Consider the following 21,343-nt stretch of genomic DNA (forward strand, 5'->3'; position numbering starts at 1 on the left):
CATTGTGCAGCCTTAAATTTCAAGAGCAGAGTTTAAGACTTTGGTGGGTGAAGAGGACCCCTCTCTGTGGGAAGGTTCAGGTGGGAGATCTGTGATACCCAGAGTCTTGTCAGAGTATTTACTTGTCTTCTCTGGGTCCATTTGCCATTATATAAAATGAACCCGTTGGTGGGTTGAAATAAACACAAGTCAATGAGTAAGTACTTGGTTATCCTGGGAAAATGGAGCTTTAAGAGGGGGTTTCTGGTTGCTACTACAGGATGTGAGAGGTATGTGTTTGCAAGAAAGTGGAAGTTCAGCTGTGGATTGTGCATTATGCAGTACATATCTTTGTGTGTGTGTGGTGTAGACCAGTAGAACTGTGCAAAAATTAAGGATGTATTGAACTATGGTACATGAGTTTACAACTGAGTTATATGTGTGCATTTGTGTGTGCACACTAAGGTGGCATGGGTATGTATGTGTTATAAATATGGGCACAATACTGAGTGTGAACATGTCAGGGGTGTGTGCTTGATTTGTTGCTCACCAATGCACAAGAAAGAAAACTATTCTTGGGGGCCCTTCTGTACGCCATTCCTGCTGAGGAAGATGAAGACTGTGTGGAGATTTACCTCTCGGTTGAGATGCTCCTTAGGGGAACCACAGCCCTCTGAAAGACAATCTACAAAAAATTCATTTATGGAAATTGAGCCACCTGGAAAAGGGGAATGGCCCTGGGAGCCATAAGTACTAGGAGCCTGGGAACCAGGTTCATAGGAAGAGACACAGTCTGGAGACAGAAACCTGAGGAGCCCAGATTCAGGCCCAGAGGTGCCAGAAAGGTCTGGAGACCTGCAGGGGCTCCTGTCTCCCAAGGAGGTCACCACAGGGTGGGTACAATTTGTTTGCTTCCTTTACTAAGCAAAAAACAAACATATATTTCAAAGCTTTAGAAAGTACCTAGTTGGTGGGAAATTCCCATTTGGAATGCCAGAGAGGGCATCCTGGAGGGAGGAGGAAGGACTAGCCAAAGCAAAGGCCTGGAGGTGGAACTGAAGTTGGCTGGGATGGAGGAGAAAGTAGGAGGATAATTTGGAAAATGTTTGACTTGTGGACTGTGGGAGCCTAGGGAAAGAGGTATGGAATCTGAGACCCAGGGGTGAGGGGCTGTTTCCTGGAGAGAAGGAGGGAGAGGGCATTCCTGGTAGAGGGCCACCTAATCTAGTATGACATTATTGCTCACTGTGGCCAAGGCCCTATCCAATCTGGCCCCTGCTAACCTCTAACCCTATCTCCTACCACAATCCCTCTCACTTTGTTCTAGCCGCACTGGCCCTGGCTGTTCCATCTTCCTGGCACATTCTTAAAAGAAAAAAAAAAGTATAGATCATAAAGTGAACATTACCCTCTGGGAATGAATTGGAGTTCTTGGATTCCCTCATCTGTAAAGTAGAAAATATACCCAGGTGCCAGTGGCTCACGGTTGCAATCCAGCTACTTTGGGAAGCTGAGATCAGGAGGATCGTGATTCGAGGCCAGCCTGGGCAAATAGTTTGTGGGACCCCATCTCAAAAAAAAAAAAACCAGAGCAAAATGGACTGGAGGTGGCTCAAGCACTAGAGCACCTGCAAGTGTGAAGCACTGAGTTCAAACCCCAGTCTTACCAAAAAAAAAAAAAAAAAAAGAAAGAAAAAAGTAGAGGGCTAGCACAGTGACTCAGTGGTACAGCGCCTGCCTAGCAAGTGTGAGACCCTAAGTTTAAACCCCAGTACCGCAAAAAAATAGAAATTGTATTAGCCAGTATAGGATTGTTGTGAGTATTGGATGAACTACTGTTTGGTGCGCCAAACAAATGAGCGCTTATGGATGTGTGCTTTTACTGTAGCTAGGATCTTAGTGTTTGACATGACAGCTTCTACATCCCGCCTCTGCCGGAACTACCTCTTTTGCTCATGTGCAAATATTATTTGGCAACCTGCTCCTGTCTGTGGAAAGTTCTCCGTGTGGGGGAAGACAGCCATGGACACAGATAACACCAGGATTTGGCTGTGTCTTTGCAGAGGAATGGGGGCATATAGTTCAAGTGTGTGCATGGGGAGGAGGAAGGACATGCATCAGGGCTAGAGCTGCAGGGAATGTGTCTGTGTTGCACATCCAGGTTTCTCCATGGTCGTGTGTGGATATGTGTTGTTGTCTGGATGTGCTTGCTTGTGTGAGTTTCTCTGGGTCTCTGTGTGTCCATGTGTTGCCCGAGTATGTATGCGTGTGTGTGTGTGCGTGTGTGATGCATATGCATGCATGTACTCTACATGGTCACGTGTGTTTGTTACTCTGTGCTTGTATGTATATATGCGTAGATGAATATGTGCACTCTGTGCATGCCTCTGTGTTTCCTTACTTTTGGATGTGTGTTACTCCCTGCGTGCCTCCAGACCCCCCACCACCAAGGACGAGGGTGTGTACACCATCCAAGTGTTCACCTCCTCTTGTCTGATGATGTTCACACACCCCTCCTTCTCTCGGGCTGAGACTGTGGACGTGGGAGACTGATCTCCCCGCGGGGCACTGCGTGTGACCCCCACCCCTCGCCGTGAGGGGCTTAGTTCTCTACTTTTATGTCTCTAAGTGTGCCTCCAACCCCCCACCCCCGCATCCAATGTCTTCAGCGGCGAATGTCAATACTGGAAATGGAGCATCTGGGGAGGGTCCTGTGTATGAGCGAGTGTGGGTGTGAGGACCATGATGAGATGGGTAGTGGGGGGAACTGCTTAACTACCTACTGCGACCCTCAGGACAAGCACCCCACCCCCACTCCCCAAAATTGCGCATCCCCAGTCGGAGGGGGGAGGGGAACAGGATGCGGCGGGGCGCTTGCGCACTGCCTGTTTCAGCACCGCGGACAGCGCCTTCGCCCCCGCCGCCGGCGCGTGCCACCGCCGCCCCAGCACTGAAGGCGCCCTGACGTCACTCGCCATTCCTCCACAAACTCCCCTTCCCCGCCGCCTTGGTCGCGTCCGCGCCGCCGTGGGCCCAGCTGGACTGCACCACGCGAGGCGCGACATAGGGGGGCACGGGCGCGACCATCCGCGCTGCGGCGGCGGCGACTCAGCGCTGCCTCAGTCTGCGGCGGGCAGCAGAGGAGTCGCGTCGTGCCTGCGAGCGCAGCTGTGCTCCTGGGCCCCTCGCGGTCCGCCCCCGCGGCTCCTAGACAGACTACCCCTAGGACCCCTTGCCCCAAGCCGCCACCATGAACTACCTGCGGCGCCGCCTGTCGGACAGCAACTTCATGGCCAATCTGCCGAATGGGTACATGACAGACCTGCAGCGCCCGCAGCCGCCCCCGCCGCCGCCCTCTGCCGCTAGCCCCGGAGCCACGCCCGGCTCCGTGACCGCCACTGCCGAGAGGGCCTCCACGGCCGCCCCCGTGGCCTCTCCAGCAGCCCCTAGTCCGGGGTCCTCGGGGGGCGGTGGCTTCTTCTCGTCGCTGTCCAACGCGGTCAAGCAGACCACAGCAGCCGCGGCCGCCACTTTCAGCGAGCAAGTGGGCGGCGGCTCTGGGGGCGCAGGCCGTGGGGGCGCCACCGCCAGGGTGCTGCTGGTCATCGACGAGCCCCACACCGACTGGTAAGCCACTGCTGTGCTGTCCCGTGGGCCTGGGTCCCCAGATGGTTCCACGGTGAACGAGCAATTACCAAGGGCCGCTTGTGTGCCTGGCATCTGGCCCCTCACCCAAATTCCTTTCCTTTAAATTGTTTTGCTGGGCCTTTCTATGCGCCCCTCCCTTGCCTTCCCAAAACCTCGATGGATACCGAGAGCAATTATCAGTTGCCTGCTGTGTACCTCTTCCCGGATCCTCCTCTCCCAAAGCCTTTTGCTTCAATATATCCTGTGACCCTTCAAGAGCCAAAAGTGCTCTGCCTCCCGTGCTCAACCCTTGCCCCGAGGACCTTTTCCTCTAATGAATCTTGTAAGCATTTATCCAGTACTTGTAGTATGCCTCCTTGATGAACCCTTCTCTAAAACCTTTGGCCTCAGTGAATTTTGTGAGCATGTTTTGAGAGCCTGAAAACGTGCCCCGTTCTCCTCAGCCCTTGCCCTTACGCCTTCTCTCTGAAGGGTCTTGCGAGCATGTATCCAGTTGGTACTATGTGTCCCACCCAACCCCCTCCTCAAAGACCTCTTAAACTGTTCAGTAAACATTGATTGAGTGACTGCTGTGTGTCCTTACCCCTGCTACTAACCACAAGCTCGGCCTGTAATGGATCCTGTGAGTCTTGATTGAATGCCTTCTATGTGCCCCAAGTCCCCTATGTGTCCCTCCTTCTGAGGGGACTTATTTTCTCTAAAGGATCTAAGAAGCAATTATTAAGTGCCTTAAGCCCCCTCTCAAAAAAAATCATTTTCCTCCAGTGAATTCCATGAGCATTTTTGAGCCCTCTGTGTGTGACTCATCATCAAATTCTCTCCTCAAAGATCTTTTCCTGTAATGAATCTTAAAAGCATTTATGGAGTGCCTCCTGTCTCCCTCATCCCCAAGCTGCTCCTTCAAAGGCCCTTCCTTTGGTTGACCCCACCAGCATTGATCACCTGTCGGCAGTGTGAGTCTTCTCTAAAGGTTCTTTCCTCCAATACATTTAGCGAGGATGTATTGAGTTCTTGCTGTATACCCCATCCCCAAACCTTTGCCCCATGCCTTTGCCTTCAGTGGCTTCACTCAGCATGTATTGAGTACCTTTTGCATGACCTAACCTTAGACCTCCCCACAAAGGCCTCCAGTTAACCCAGTGCTCAGCTATCTAGCAGCTGCTCTGGGCACCATTTCAGTCACTCTTGCCGAAGACTTTCTATTTTCATTGCTCTGTGGTGTATTTAAGAAGCACCTGCTCTGTGCCTTCGCTGCAAAAGTCTTTCCTCCCACGGATGGAGAACCCTACTTGTGTAGATCAAGTTCCTGCATCCCCTTCTCCTTCCGCAAAGGGCTTTTCCTGCAAGGATCCAGTGAGCGTTTATCAAATAATTGAGCACCCATCCCTAGCACTCCTCGCCAAAGCTCTTTCCTTTTAATGGATCCAGTGAACACCGATTCCTTGTCTGCATGTACGCAATTCTCATCACCATCCCCAAAGACCTTTTCCTCCAATGGCTCCCATGAGCACTTACAGAGTGCCTTCTGCGTGTCCATGCCTCCTCCCCAGAGACTTTTCCTTTCAGTGGATCCAGTGAGCACATAGCAGTGCCTGTTGCATGTGCGCAGTGCATTCTCCTTCATGACCACTAGGAGAACCTGTCCCCACTGTAAGGGCTCTCCCAGCAATCTAGAGCCTGATTTAGAGGGCGCACCCCTTTTCCATACCTGTCAGTAACCCTAAGATTTCCTCTCTCAACCTTAAATCCATACCCCAAAGGACTTTTAGTTTATTGAAGTCAGTAAACACTTACTGAGCACCTACTGTATGAGTTATTCTCAATCTCCTCTTTCCAGGTCTCTGAAGTTCCTGCCCCTGCCTTAAGAGCCCACTCTCCAGGAATCTACTTCAGCTGAAATTTATTGAGTACCATCTGTTTACTAGTTAGAACAACCTTCCTCCTACCCCCAGGAGCCCTTACCCCGCAGCCTTTCTCTCTATTCAGAGCTATTTATTCATTCCACAGATGTTTATTGCACACTTTCCATGAGTCAGAATGTGGGAGGCATTTATTAAGCACCACTATATACTGGAACCCTCCTTCAGCTCCCCTGCCTTCTAATCCCATCCACCAGTTAGCGTTCCTATAGCATTTCTTCTATTCAACCCCACAGTCATTTAATGAACACTTATTGTATACTCCGAAGAACCCTCTATTCCCGCTTCTAATCCTGGTTCTTCCTTTAGCAATCTTCATCCTGCCTTTCACACTACACAGTCCTGAAAACTCAGAATGTGCACCATTTTCCATTTCTTCTGGTGAGATCCCACTCCCCACTAGCAGCCATCTCCAGAGCTGTCCTTCCCTTTCCCCATTAATTCAGAAAGCACTTATTATTATAGTCTGTTCAAACAAACACATTCCTGTTCCTGCAGCAGGCTGCCCCGCTCTCTCCAGCAACTCAAGAGCATGGATTAAGCACGTGTCACAATTCCTTTACCAAAATCCATTCCCTAAGGTGCTGTCTTCCTGGCCGAATTTGCTCCATTGGAGAGTCCACAAACATTAACGAGGTCTGCTGCATATTGGAGTCCCCTCTTTTAGACTTCTCTTCTGCATTGCAACCTTCCAGGCAGACTCCGTATTGCTTTTTTCCTCCATTCCATTAAGCATTTATTATACTGAATACTGACAAGTCCCCCTGCCTCCACAATCACAACTCCAATGTTTTCCATTTTTCTTCTAATCTCTTCAGGATTCGCTGAATTCAGTGAAAGAGCTTCCCTTCCTCTTCTGCATCCCAGAAGTCCCTTGCCCTTATCCCAGCAGCTCTTCCAGTCCTTCCACCCAGGCAATCTAGCAAATGTTTATTTAGTGTCTACTGTGTGTGTGTGTTGGGGAGGGTGACATGGACAAAGGGAGAAAGCCTTTGTACACCAGGCTCAGTGTGGGAACAGATCCCTGCATCACCAGCTTTCAGACTTCAGACCCATGCAAGTTTCAGAGGTTCAGCCTGAAATAAAGGAGTTTCGCACTCTGTAACAAAGCACACCTAAGTACACTCTGACACCTTCCCCTTAAACTTCACCACTCTCAGTTCCTCCTGAGGTTGCTTCCTCTGTGGCTTCTCTGGGTTGAGACTCAACTTTCCTTTTTAGAGATAATTTAGTCCCGTGTTTTTCAAACAGTGGGTCACCTATTGGGTTATGACCGGGGCATCACTTTCTTCCTGAAGTAAGATAAATGAAATAGAAAATAATGTATGTTGCATATAGTAAGAGAGTTGTTTAATGCAACTGTTATTCCAATAAAATATATAATATCTGATGCATACCGTATGTCATATATGACATTTGCTATATATCGCATGTGTTATATAATGACTTTTTAGTGTATATACATTTAAATGGTATATTTTTCTTCACAAAATAGAACAGGAAATACAAAACTGCATTGCACATAGTAAAGATAATTATTACCGAAACTTTTATTTTGCTCCGTAGCCAAGGCTGGCCTCGAACTCGTGATCCTCCTTCCTCAGCCTCACAAGTGCTGGGATTACAGGTGTGCACCACTATGCCTGGCTAAAACTTTAATTCCAATTACATAGGTATACTTATGTACATTCTACTATACATTGTAGAGAGTTATACACATAATATATAATATATATTTTTGTGTTTTATATAAGGCATATTCTATTTGCTATATAACGCATGTATCTTATATATTTTATATATATAGCATGGGGTACTATGTAAATATGTCTATAGTGGGTTTTATAAGCTATATTTCTTATTGTGGCTTCTTTCCTTAGATAGACTTCCCTGGAGGCAGACCCTTCACCTTCAGCTAGCACCTCTGTTGGTCTCAGTGGCTTACTTGGTAGGTGACCCATTCCCTCATCTTTGAGGGATCCCTGAGCCTTGTGTCCCCACACCCTTCTCAGGCTCTGGCTGCTGTACTTGTCCACTTCCCATCAAAGTTAAACAAGGAGTACCAACAGATGCCCAAGTGGCTCACCTGGGCACCAAAACACTCCTCCCTGCCCCCAACAGGTACCAGCAGCCTTACCTCTTCCTAAGGATCAAGGCCACACCCTCCTACCAGACTCCTCTTCACTTGACAAGAGAAACCTGAAGTGCCCAGGTGGCCATCATAGCTTAGAATTTAATGGGATTCTTGCTGCGTCCCCTGGTAGCAGTGTCCCCACTTGGAGAACCAGGACCTCTAACCTTGCAGAGCCCTGAGGGAACAGAAACCACAAATTCTAAAAGTGGATCACTAGAACTAATGGTAAGCTGGGCCACTCCTGCTTTAACCTCTGAGTTCCCAGCCCCATGCACTCTATTAGGAAGATAGCGTATACCATGGTCATTGATTCAGGGTTTAGACTGTGTTTTTGGAGGATGGTGCCCATTCTTGCATGGTATCATCTCCAAGATCTGATCTTCACTGTGGCCGCAACAAGCCACGTGATTCAATCGGGACAGCAGCTTCTGGGAGGAGTAGGATCCGTTGACACCTCATCAATTGATTCCATGGTCACAGGTCACTTTTGCATCTCTTTTACTCTGCATTCCTTTACTTTGCAATAACATGTGTCCTTTGGTATGATACAATGCTATGTGGGATACTGTGGTGCTGAATCAAACATTGTGGGAGCCCTTAGGGTTGCTGGCTAAAGTCTTTCAGTCAAAAAAGGCAAACCATATATGGAATATTCCAATGAAAACAGATTGCTATTCTTTCCATGGTGCAGGGGGCCCAATGTAGTCAGCCTTCCCAAGTGGCTGGTTGGTCTTCTTGAGGATGGGTAATATCAGGGACTCAGTGTTGGTTTCTTTGCTGGCAGCTCCAATGCTGTTGGCCGCACACACAGCTTCTGTCTCTGCTGCTATTGCCGCTTCATTCGTTTGCCCATCTGCTAGCACTGGGGTGGCTGATTAGAGAGGCTGGCTGACATCATCTGGATGACTCATCCTGTCTACCTAGTTGCCTAGTGCCACTTCCACAGTGGATGATGCCTGGTGGCTGTTAACACACAACGCAAAGGTCTTCACTGCTCCCTTTGTGCCCATTCCCACATGTCCACCCACATTTCTGCATCCTGGGCTTCCATTGCTCTGATCTTTTGATCTTTCCCCTTCCAGGCCCCTGACCAAGCCATTCACCATTGCCCATAAATGAATATTTATTTTCTAATCTTGATCCACTTCTCTACTGCCAGGTGCACAGCCTGAAGATCTGCCGTTGGAAGCTTGGCCATTGTCTTCCAAGGCCACTCAAAGTGAACAGCATAGCCACTGTTCGTTTTTTGGTTTCCACCCACAGCCCAAGACAACCCATTTGTGAACCAGGCTTAGGTTTTTCCCTCTCTCATCAGCTGGTTGGAAGGAGTCCTTCAGCTGAGGGAGAGACACCAGCGTGACAATTGTGGACACCGTGGGGATCTGGATTACCTTCTCATGCAACTTGTTTGGCTTTGCATGGGCTCAATCTTAGCTGCTGGGTCCATCTAACTTTATTACTTGGTAAGCATGGCAGGACCCACTTACAATGGGCTGTCCTGAGTGCATGGTCACTTGGTGTTCCATGGTCAAGCTATCTCTATCAGGGCCCAATACTGCAGTGGGATCTGTTTCTCCAAGGGGATATAATTCAGCCAGGTGTGGTGTTACACGCTTATAATCCCAGTACTTGGGAGACTAGGCAGGAGGATCATGACTTAGAGGCCAGGCTAGGCTACATAACAAATTCCAAGACAGCCTGGGCTACATAGCGAGACCCTGTATCAAAAAGAAAGCCCCCAAAAGCGTATAATTCTCTGCTGCAGATGGCATGGTCTAGCTCCAGAATCCTGAGAGGCCTCAGAGCCACTCATGTTCTGATTCCCACTCAGAGGTGGCAGCTTTACATGTCACCTGAAACGTGGGCCAGAGCAGTATTTGCAGGTATGGAATGTGATACTTGCAGAACCTGAAAGTGGAAGGCATGAGATGCAATACTTGGCCCTGTTCTTTGGAGGTGCTGTTGTGACATGATTTGGAGCACTTGGATCCCTAAAAATTCTAATGCAGTAGGCCCTTGAGTCTTTGTAGGGTTTCTCTCCTACCATCTGGAGCACCTGTGTCTTTTATTTATTTATTTTTGAGATAGGGTCTCAAGGCCTAGGCTGGCCTTGAACTCACTATTTAGCCAGGCTGTCCTCAAACCCTAGATCCTCTGCACCACCCTCCTGAGTGCTGGGATTATAGGCATGTACCACCACACCTGTTTCAGAGCACACATGTCTTATCAAGGAAATGTGCTAACCATCTCTTATCCATCTTGCATAATCAGTATGATGTAACCGATATAATGGTCTAGTGCTATATTCTGAGGGATGTCCAGATGGTCCAAATTTCTTTGGACTATAGTATGACACAGGTTGATAGAAATAACGTTGCCCTAAGCCAAGACCAATCATGAATATTGTTGTCAGTCCCACGTGAATGTGAACTACTTTTTATCCTCTTTTCTAATCAGAATTGAAAAGGTTAAGTTCACCAAATAGGTGCCACCTGCCGTACCTGAGGTCTTGGTGGCCCTAGAAGAAGTCTACAAATACTCTTTGGATCCATCCAGCCTCCTTGGGAAGCAAACTGGTTAATTCAATGGATGGAGATAAGACAACACCCCTGCATCCTTCTGAGTGGTCTTAATTTCTACCCTCACCTCTAGAATACATACAACATTGCTTTTGATTGACTGTTTCCTTGTTCTCATTCGTTTTTTGCCAGTGCAGGGGATCAAACTCAGGGCCTCGTGTTTCAGGACAAGTGTTCTAAGATGAAGCTACGCTCCCAGCCTGATTTCCTGTTTTGGTCAGGGCACGGGAGTGTGTGCCATTTCAGAAGCTTCCATTTGGACTTCTCTACTGCAATAGTTCTTTCCCCACAGGCCAAGGAACCCATGTCAGGGTTCTGAGTACTTCAAAATATGTCATTCCAGTTATGTATTTGTGAACTGGTAGAGTGACACTGAGTGGGTCTCTGGATCCTAGGGACCCAAGGTGAGCAGAAGCTGGTTGCTAGTCTGATTTCCAGGAATGGAAGTGCGGGAGTAGATCCTGAGAGAGGTAGGCATTGACTTATAAGGTACCTGCTTCATTTGAGGCTTTCTGCATTATCTTTAAGCAGAGGGAAGTTCTATATTCTAACAAGAGGGGATAGGCTATTTCGGCAGGCACAGTGGATTCAGGTGAGTCTGTATTTCAAGGTATTTTAACTACACTTGCTCAGATATCCCAGTCCTAAGCCTCATCCCACTCCTGTTGCATTAGGAGTCTGAGTGTGGCATAGGAAAGTGCTAGACCTGAGAGTTCAACCTTCCCTGGTGCTCTGCCACACTTAGAATTAAATCCTGATCCAGGTCCTTCCCTCCCTTTGCCCTCTGGCTGCAGACTGTGGATCCTTAAATGCAACTGGGGAGGTCCTCTGGCTCTCACCATTTTGCTTTGAATTGGTGATTTCTTACTCTCAGCATGTCAGATATTTCTGCAGCTAGCCCGTGGCATTTAGCAAGTCACCAGGCCACTTGCCATTTCCCTCATACCTCTCTAGCACAGGGTTATTTCCCCAGCTGGTTCACTCCCTTCCACCAGTCTCTTACTACAGTCAACCATTAGGAAAAGTCACTGCTGCTCCCCAATCCCAGCAGCCTGTACTGTTGTTCTCCCTCATGGGAGACAAGGCTCCACCCGGCATCGTTTCCCACTGTGACACCTTCAGTGTCATAAGACTTGCCACATCATATGGGCTAAGTGGCATCCTGCTTGTGGCACAGCCTGGACCTGCTGCAGAATGCTTTGCTTGGCTACCGCCCAGGGGCTAGCTGAGCCCCACCTCCCAGCACCAACAGATCCTCACTCCCAGCTGGCTGTTGGGTGGCCCAGCTCCACAGGCACGCTCAAGTCTTCTCTGTAGTTTGACTTCTCTGACCCACTGTTCTAGGCTGGCTTGCCAGAAACTATGCTGAGGCACAAGTTTGCACACAGGAAGCTTTCTGGGAGTGCCATTGTTTCAGCACCTATGAGAAGCATAGATTTGAGTAGAGGGACAGAGTGGGCCACCATGCAGGTGGATCAGAGGCCTCAGATGGCCCCAGGAGGGGATGGTCCTCCAGAGTCAGCCAAGACTGAGGCAAGGAGGCTGGCCTCTGGACCCCTTCAGAGATCAGAAACAGGCCGGGGACTGTCATCAGGAAGTACGTGCAACCTTGGTCAAAGTAGATCCCTGGCGGGGGATCTACTTTGTCCTCAATGGAGACAAAGCTGCTGTCAGCAGCTGACATTCAATATACCTTGACCCTGAGAGGAGATCTGAGCAGAATACCACTGTATCCTCTACACCTATGATGAAAAAACCCTTGCAAAACAGTGATAGATGCTCATTGTCCATATTTGCCATCAGTTTCTAGATGGAAAATGTGCAAGTCTGAGAGAGATTCTCTTCTGATGCTTGCCAGTTTCAGTGATGGTATGTGTGTGTGTGAGAGAGAGACAGACAGACAGACAGAGACAGAAAGGAAAAGGAAATAACCGGGCTGGGAATGTGGCTTAGTGGTAAGCTCTTGCCTAGCTTGTGCAAGGCCCTGGGTTCCATCCCCAACACCACAGACAAAAAGGAAATAGCTGTGCTTGGGTTCTCTTGTGTACATAGTGAAGTCACCAGGGCCCGTTTGTGCAGTGCGTATGTGTCAGAGACCCTGACTGTGTGCATGTCAGTGCAGTGGGCCCTGGAGTGTCCCCCCTACTCTTCCTCTTTCCATGAGAAACCTGACTGGAGATGAGTTTCTGGCTGTGAAGAAGCTGTCAGGTAGGAGCCCTGGGCCTGAGTGAAGAGGCCCACTGGAAACTGAGCTTAGCCAGGATGGAGCTGAGATAATGACATAGCAGTTTGTGATGTGTCTACTGCTGCTCCTCCTCCTCCCTGTGGCTTCCCCTCCCCCTCAGCTGCATTCCTCCCTCCCCCCACTATTGCTGGCTGCGGCTTTTTTAGAACCACCCCCAGCCTGGCACCCTTCAATCTGCTGTTCCTTGGATGCAGCTGCCCACCCATGGCTGCTCTGGCCCTCATAGCATACTACACCCATGGTCAAGGTGCTCCTCCTTAGGAGAGGGCCAGAGAGCAGAGAGATGCTCCAGGCCACCCAGGCAGACCCAGGCAGTGAGACTCACACAGGCACTGAGATGCACAACCACAGGCCCACATCATGTATTTGTGATTTCTGAGGTTCTTCTCCATTTCCAAACCTCCATGTGAGTTCAAAGTCAGAATTGACACAGCACTATTTATTTTGCAAAGCTTTTCTGAAGCATTTATAATAGCCAGGCTATTTACAATAGCAGACCATATTCTGGGAAATGCCTGCTCTCTATAGTTTAAAAACCCACTTCACAGTTTGCAACGCCCTTTACAGACCCCCGTGAGGATTACAACAGACTTTGTTGTTGGCAAAGCATTGCTGATGGTTTTCAAAGTATTTCAGCAATCTTAAAGCACTACATGGCTTTGATAGTGGCACTGGAAGGGGAGAGGGATTAAGGGACCAGCCTGGATGTTGTTTTCCTTTCTGAGATTTGAGCACTGATGGATATGCCCTCTGTCTTCCTCTCCAGGGCGAAATACTTCAAAGGGAAGAAGATCCATGGAGAAATTGATATTAAAGTAGAGCAGGTAAATTAGGGAAGGTGGACTTGAGCTCAACTGTGGGGACTGCAAAGTGTTTGGTCATTTTTGTATAATGTAGGTGAATCACCAATTTTTTCTCGTTTCCAGGCTGAATTCTCTGATCTCAACCTCGTGGCTCATGCCAATGGTGGATTCTCTGTGGACGTGGAAGTTCTTCGGAACGGGGTCAAGGTTGTGCGGTGAGTATAAAAGGAGTACCCTGGTGTGACAGGAGAGGCACAAGGACTCCCATAGAGCTGAGGGAGGGTCCTACTTGCCCACTCATCCTTGTATGAATAAGAACTGGGACACAGAACATGGGAAATAGCTTTGCTCGGAAGAAGAGCCAAGGATTCCAGGAGGTCACAAGGCTAACTTTTTGATCATTCACTTGACAAACATTTCTTATGCTGCATTTATCACTTGACATTCAGCACATACTTATTGAGCACTTACTGTGTGCCAAGAGCTGTTCTCCATGCTGAGGACCTAGTGGTGAGCAAAACAGACCAAAAAGAAGACAAAAACCCCTTGGATCTCATGACATATTCTACTGTGGGATATAGACAATAAGCGAACAAGAAAATGCTAGCATGCTGAAGTAAAAACAGAGCAACAGCAGATACTGGGATTGTTGGATGGTGGCAGGGTTTGCGGTTTGGATAGGGTGGTTGGCCAGTATGGGAGGTAGTTGAGGAAAGACTGAAAGAGGGGAAGTAGTGGTCCATGCAGATCTTGAGGGGGACATGTTCAGGCATGGAGACAGCCCATGTAGAGAACCTGAGGCCGAAATCTACTCCAGGCCACACACTTTGAGGACAGCTGCTAGTCTGAGAGACTGTGTGCGCAAGGAGGTGGCAGAACTGAGTGGGGAGAGCTGCACACTGACCTTGGTGAGGAGGGCAGCAGACAGGAAAGGCCGCAAGGGGATGGACAGATGGGGAAAGGGCGGACACTCTGCTCCCCGCAGAAGGACCAGCTGGTGTGTGTGTGCAGAGGGAAGAAACTGCTCTGCAATTTCTGGGAGCTGTGAAGACTTAGAATCTGAGTCTTTATTCCAAGGGTGGTGGAGAGCTTCTGGGGGAACCTTCAACACACCTACCTGTGCTCCCCCCAGGTCTCTGAAGCCAGACTTTGTGCTAATCCGCCAGCACGCCTTCAGCATGGCACGCAATGGAGACTACCGCAGTTTGGTCATCGGCCTGCAGTACGCAGGGATCCCCAGCGTTAACTCTTTGCATTCTGTCTACAACTTCTGTGACAAGCCCTGGGTGGTAAGTGACAGGAAAGTCGCTGCTGGCACACGGAATGGCTCGTGCATGCACGCGGGAGCCTAGAGCCACTCTGTAACTTTGAGGAAGTGAGGATGTTTAGAAGCTTAGTGTGTTAGCCAGAGCTGCATTACTGTAACAAACACCTGAGATGACTGATTTACAAAGAGAAAAGGGTTGTTTGGTCTCATGGCTTTAGAGGTTTCAGTCCATGATGAATTGGCTTTGTTGCTTTAGGCCTGCAGCGACACAGGGCATCCTGGCAGAAGTCCGTGGTGGAGCAAAGCCACTCCCCTCATGGCCCAGAAGTGAAAGAGACCCGGGTCCCATGATTCCCTTTGAGGGCACACCTGCAGTGATCCATGGCCTCCCAGCAGACCCCACCTGTTGAGGTTTCCATCACCACCTCCTAGTACCACTCTGGGGAACAAGCCTTTAACACACAGGCCTTTAGAAGACATTCCAGATGCAAACTACAGCACTTGGGTCCCCCTCGGAGACTCCCTTCAGGTGAATAACTCACTAACCCATGTCTCCTGGTTCTCAGTTTGCCCAGATGGTTCGACTGCACAAGAAACTGGGGACAGAGGAGTTCCCACTCATCGATCAGACCTTCTACCCCAACCACAAAGAGATGGTAAGGCTGGGGGGCCGAGTGGCAGGAGGGAAAAGACTCAGAGCTACTGCAGTGTGAACAGTGGGTGCTTTGTGTGTGGACGCACGCAGTTACCTTGTGAGAGGGGCAAGTGGTACTTAGCCAAAAAGCCTGGGGCCACAAATGTTTCAGATTTTGGACATTTTAAAAAACTCTTGCATATGTGTCGAAGATATTTTGGGAATGGGACCTAACTCTATTTACAAAAGCCAATTATGTTTCCTATATACCTTATCTACACAGCTCAAAATTGGTTTCATACACTTTTGTGTGAGCCTGTGTTTTGACAGGAATCAGTCCCATGTAGAATATCACACTACGGCATCATGTTAGCATTCAAAAACTTTCAGATTTTGCAGCATTTCAGATTTCAAAATTTTGGCTTAGGGATGCTCAACCTGTGCCATGAATTTACTAATGGTTACACATGTGAGTGAAGTCATCGACCCCAGTGTTCATCAAATCCTGTCGCTTAGGTTAGCTATTCTTGCCTGTGTTAAAAATGAGTTTCTAGTGTAAATTCACAGAATTTAGGTAATGAATCAGATTATATTGCATATAGAAATCAAGTCATTGTTGGGCTGGAGACATGGTTCAAGTGATAGAGCACCTGCTTAGCTACACACACACACACACACACACACACACACACACACAGAAATTTTGCTGGGCACCGGTGGCTCACACCTCTAATCCTAGCTACTCAGAAGACTGAGATTGAGAGGAGTGCAGTTTGAGGCCAATCCCGGGCAAAAAGTTCATGAGATTCCATCTCAACCAATAGTTGAGAATGATGGCATACACCTGTCATCCCAGCTACTGTGGGAAGCATAAACAGAAGGATTGTGCTCCAGACTGGCTCAGGCAAAAAGTGAGAACCTATCTCAAAAATAACCAGAGCAAAAAGGGCTAGAGATGTGGCTTAAGTGGAAGAATGCCTGCAAAGCAAGTGTGTAAACTCTGAGTTCAAACAACCCCACTACCTCCAAAAAAAAAAAAGAAATCAAATTATTGTTATTAACATTGTTTATAAACAGAAATTAAATTGTTGGTTACTATTATCATAAAATATAATCATTATTATTATAAATTATCATGAATACTATAAGTTATAATTGATGTAAATTATGAGTGCAAATGTTATTAATTAAATTATAATTCTTTCTTTTGGCAGTATGGAGGCTTGAACTCAGGGTTTTGTGCTTGCTAGATGGGTGCTTACCACTTGAACCATGCCTCTAGTCCTATAATTCTTAGTAGAAATCAAATAATAAAATTATCATCAAAGATTAGCTATTATTACAAATTATCAATTTTACAAAGTATGCTCTCTTAGGAAATCGTGTCTATTTTGAAGCATAGTAAAATAGAAATTGAATTATTATCGTTAATATCAAATATAACAGCTATTATAGTTTATTTCTAGTGTTACAAATAAAGTTTATCAATATAAATAATTAGTACTTAATTGTGAATTAAGCTACAATTACTAAAAGAAATCAAACTATCAGTATAGTGTAAAATATTGTTAACAGATACAAATTATTGTCAGTGTTACAAATTAAAATTGCTAATATAAATTATAGTTCCTAAAACAATGTTGTTAGCATTCCAATTGCTATCATAAAATTACTGGTAACTAGCTGGGCACCAGTGGCTCATGCCTGTAATCCTAGCTACTCAGGAGCCAGAGATCAGGAGGATTGCAGTTCAAAGCCAGCCTGGGCAAATAGTTCATATCTCAAAAAACCCATCTCAAAAATAAGGATGGTGGAGTGGCTCAAGGTGAAGGCCCTGAGTTCAAACTCCAAGTACCGCAAAAAAAAAAATACTGGCATTAAGTTTCCTATTGATAATATAAATTATAGGAGTAGGCATGGTGGCTCACACATGTAATCCCAACTACCTGGGAGGCAGAGACAAGAGGCTCCTGGTTTGAGGACAGCCCCTGCAAAAAGTTAGCAAGATCTCATCTCAATCAATAAGCCAGGTTTGGTGGTGCGTGCCTGTCATACCAGCTACGTGGGAGGCATAGGTAGGAGAATTGTCTTCTGAGACCAGGAAACATGAAACCCTGTCTGAAAAAAATAACTAAAGCAAAAAAGGGCTGGGATCATGGCTCACGTGATAGAGTGCCTGCCTGACAAGCTCAAGACCCTGAGTTCAAACCCCAGGTCTACCCCTCCAAAAGGGGTCTGGGGCTGGAAGTAGAGCTCAAATGGTAAATGCTGGCCTAGCAAGCCCAAGGCCCTGAGTTTAATCCCCAATACTGAAAACAACAACAACAACAACAAAAAACCCACAAAGAGCAACCAAACAAAAAAGAGTGCTATGATTTAAGTTGCTTACAACAAAAATCCAATCATTAGTTTGTCATTATTCCGTTCCACATTCTTTGAGACACAGCATATAGGAGAGCAAGATTAAGAGCATAGACTCTATGTTTCTGTTTAGAAATCTTAGCTCCACAACCTAGTAACTACTTAGCATAGAAGTTACTTAAAAGTCCCAAGCCTCAATTTACCCACCCACAAAATGTAGGTAATAATAGTTCCTGCCACATGGAGTTGGTGTGAGAATTAAATTACTTACTAACTGTAAAGTGATTAAAACAGTGCATCTGGCATAGCTTCACTGACACTTATGTGTTGATGAAATTCTCTTCTTAATCCTAGGTGATTGTTTCATCATGAAAGGGTGTTGGACTGCCAAATGCTTTTGCTGTGTTTATTGACTTGATAATGTGGCCTTTGTCCTTTATTTTAGGAATATAGTATTACATAAATTGATTTTCATGCAAATAAGTAGGTTCATAAATTTGTTTATGGTGTGCAGACATTTGCATTAGTGGGCTAAATCTCACTTGCTCATGTTATAAACCCTTTCATATGTTTGTATATTGTTGAGGGTTATGGTATTTATATTCACAAGGGATATTGGTCTGTCGTTTTTCTTTCTAGTGATTTCTTTGTCTAGTTTTGGTGACAGAGTAATATTGTCCTCACAGAAAGAATTAGACAGTATTTCCTCCTCTTGTATTTTTGGAGAAATTGGGGTTATATCTCTTAAACGTTTGATAGAATTCACCAGTGAAGACATCTGGCTCTTTCTTAGTATAAAAAGCTTGTCGACCTTGTTGACCTTTTCATATAGCCACTTTTTTGGTCACATCCACCCTAACCTTTATTACTTATTTCTTTGTGCTTACTTTAAACTTAGTTTGCTGTTTTTCTAATTTCTTAAGATTGAAGGATAGGTGTTGATTTGATGTCTTTCTTCTTTTTTGGGGGGGTGGTAATAGGGTTTGAATTCAGGGTCTCATGCTTGCTAAGCAGGTGGTCTACCACTTGAGCTACTCCTCCAGCTCTAATGTCTTTCTTCTTTTAAATACATATGCTCCTCCCCTCTAATACGGATAGGGTTATGTACCAAAAAGCCAGCCATAAGTTGAAAATGTTGTAAGTCTAAAATGCACTTAATATATCTAACCTACAAAACACCATAGATTAACCTAGCCTACCTTGAACATTCTCAGAACATGTACATGTAACACAAAGTCTATTTTATACTAAAGTATTGAATATCTCAGCTATACCCACAGATGGGCATCTTGTAGACATAATAGGATACAAAAATTCAAAGCACAGTATCCAAACTTTGGCGACACAGTATGCTGTGGAGTATCAGTTCTTTCCCCTCACGATAGCATTGCTGTGGCTCACTGCTGCTGCCCCGCATTGTGAGAGAGTACAGTACTGCATATTGCTGGCCCAAGAAAAGATTAAAATTCAAAACTTGAAGTATAGTTTCTACTGACTGCAGAACTTTCATTGTAAAGGCAAAATTTTCTAGCTGGGCACAGTGACTCATGCCTGTAATTCTAGCTACTCAAGAGGCAGAGATCCAGAGGATTACAGTTCTAGGCCAATCCAAGCAAAACGTTTGTGAGATTCCATCTCAACCGAATAAAAGCCAGGTATGGTGGTACATGCCTGTCATCCCAGCTTCATGGGAAGCATAAACAGGAGGATTGCAGTCCAGGCCTGTCCATGTATAAAATGAGACCCTATTGGAAAAATAACTGAAGCAAAAAGGGCTGGAGTGTGGCCCAAGTGGTAGAGCACTTGCCTAGCAAGCACAAGGCTCTGAGTTCAAACACCAGTACCTCCAAAAAAATTTCTAAGTCAAATCATCTTAAGTCTAGAACTATCTGTATAGATATTTTACAACTATGAATTTTCCTCTAAACACCACTTCAGCAGCATCCCTTAAGTTGTGGTGTGTTGTATTTTCTTTACATTCATATCAAAGTATCTTCTAATTTCCCTTGTGATTGCTTCTTTGATCCATTGGGTTTTTAAGAGTGTAGTGGTACTTACTTTCCACATATTTGTGGATTTCCAAGATTTCCATCTGGTATTGATTTCTAATTTCATCCCACTGTGGTCAGAACATACTTTGTATGAGTAACTGAAATCACACAAAAGCACCGACTTGCACATTTTATTAAAAAAATAAAATGTAAGGGCTTGGGATGTGACCTAAGTGGTAGAGTACTTGCCTAGTGGGCACAAAGCCCTGAGTTCAAACCCCAGCACTGCCCTTCCCAAATTTATGGCGTATGTGTAAGGCATACATCATGATGTTATGTGACACATGTAAGTAGTGAAATGATCACTAAAGTGATGCAAAATAATGTGTCCCATCTCACATATTTACCATTTTGTAGCAAGGTCAGCTAATACCTACTTAATCATTTAGCAAAAATCCCATGCAGTACAATTTTAGTAACTACAGTTCTCCCATTGTATACTAGATCTACAGAATCGTTCATTCTTCATATCTGCTGCTTTTCTTGTGGTGCTGGGGATTGAACCCAGGGCCTCAGGTATGCTAAGCAAGAGCTCTAGCACTAAATTACACCCCAGGCCCGAATCTGCTACTTTACATCCTTTGACCTACATCACCCATTTCTTCCCCCACCCCACCATGGTAACCATTCTTTTATTCTCTATTGATATATATTTGACATTTTAAGGATCCCACAAATGAGTGATATCATGCTTTTTTTTCTGTATTATCTGACTTATTTCGCTTAGCATAATGTCCTGGTTTATCTATATTGTGGCAAATGACAATATCTCCTTTTTAAGGCTAAATGGTATTTCATTTATACCTATAGGTACCATATTTTCTCTCCTCTCCTCCCCTCCCCTCCCCTGCCGTCCCCTCTTCTCTTTTCTTTGGCAGTACTGGTCTTTGAACTCAGGGCCTCACGCTTGCTAAGCAGGCGCTCTACCACTTTAGCCACTCCGCCAGCCCTCACATTGTCTTATATGCAGTCACCTGTTGATGACCACTTAAGCTGTTTCCATATCTTGACTGTTGTGAATGATGCTGCAGTAAACATGGGAGTGCAGGTATCTTTATGATGTGGCAATTCTATTTCCTTTTAGTATATATCCAGGAGAGAGATTGCTGGATTTCTTTGAATTCCTTTAGAAGTGTCTTGTACTGTTTCCCACAATGGCTGCCCCAGTCTGCCTTTCCACCAACAGTGTACCAATCCTCTTCTCCACACGCTTACCACCATTTGTTATCTCTTGACATTTAGTAAATGGTGTGAGGTGATATCACAGAGTGGTTTTGATTTGTACTTTATTGATGACTAATGATGTTGAGCACCTTGTCATGTACCTGTTGGCCATTTGTATGTTCTCCTTGGAAATAATGTCAATTTGGGTTCTTTGTCCATTTTTAACTAGGTTATTGTTTTTCTGCTGTTGAGTTATATGAGTTTTTTATAACTTTTGGCTGTCAGTCTCTTATCAGATACATGGTTTGCAGCTATGTTTCCCAGTTCTCAGGTTGCCATTTCATTTTATATATTATGTAATTTGCTGTGCAGAAGTCAGCCCTTTTACATTTATGGAAATTTGGACTGTACTGTAGAATGTTCCACGTGCACTTGAGAATATTGTGTATTCTGCTGTTGTAAGGTGTAGTTCTATTGGTGGCTGTTACTCCTAGTGGCTTTATAACTGTGTTAAAGTCTTCTCATTTTTTGTTAATCCTGACTACTTGATTCATCCATT

The 21,343-nt window shown here is 45.9% G+C and overlaps 1 protein-coding gene across 2 annotated transcripts in view; it reads left to right on the forward strand.

Annotated features, from left to right (window-relative positions):
- The first annotated feature begins 3,084 nt into the window (after nt 1–3,084).
- The window catches only part of Syn1 (synapsin I), a 54,907-nt gene continuing 36,648 nt past the window's right edge, over nt 3,085–21,343 (forward strand). Inside the window, exons 1-5 of one of the 2 annotated variants that reach the window (XM_020179786.2) lie at nt 3,085–3,606; nt 13,271–13,328; nt 13,431–13,522; nt 14,440–14,596; nt 15,141–15,230. In XM_020179786.2, the coding sequence (XP_020035375.2) occupies nt 3,230–3,606; nt 13,271–13,328; nt 13,431–13,522; nt 14,440–14,596; nt 15,141–15,230 (774 nt within the window). In that variant the 5' untranslated portion in view covers nt 3,085–3,229. The remainder of the gene's footprint in view (nt 3,607–13,270; nt 13,329–13,430; nt 13,523–14,439; nt 14,597–15,140; nt 15,231–21,343) is intronic. The other variant, XM_074062847.1, reaches the window with a different exon arrangement.

The sequence above is a fragment of the Castor canadensis genome, chromosome X, assembly GCF_047511655.1.
Source record: "Castor canadensis chromosome X, mCasCan1.hap1v2, whole genome shotgun sequence".
Lineage (NCBI taxonomy): Eukaryota > Metazoa > Chordata > Mammalia > Rodentia > Castoridae > Castor > Castor canadensis.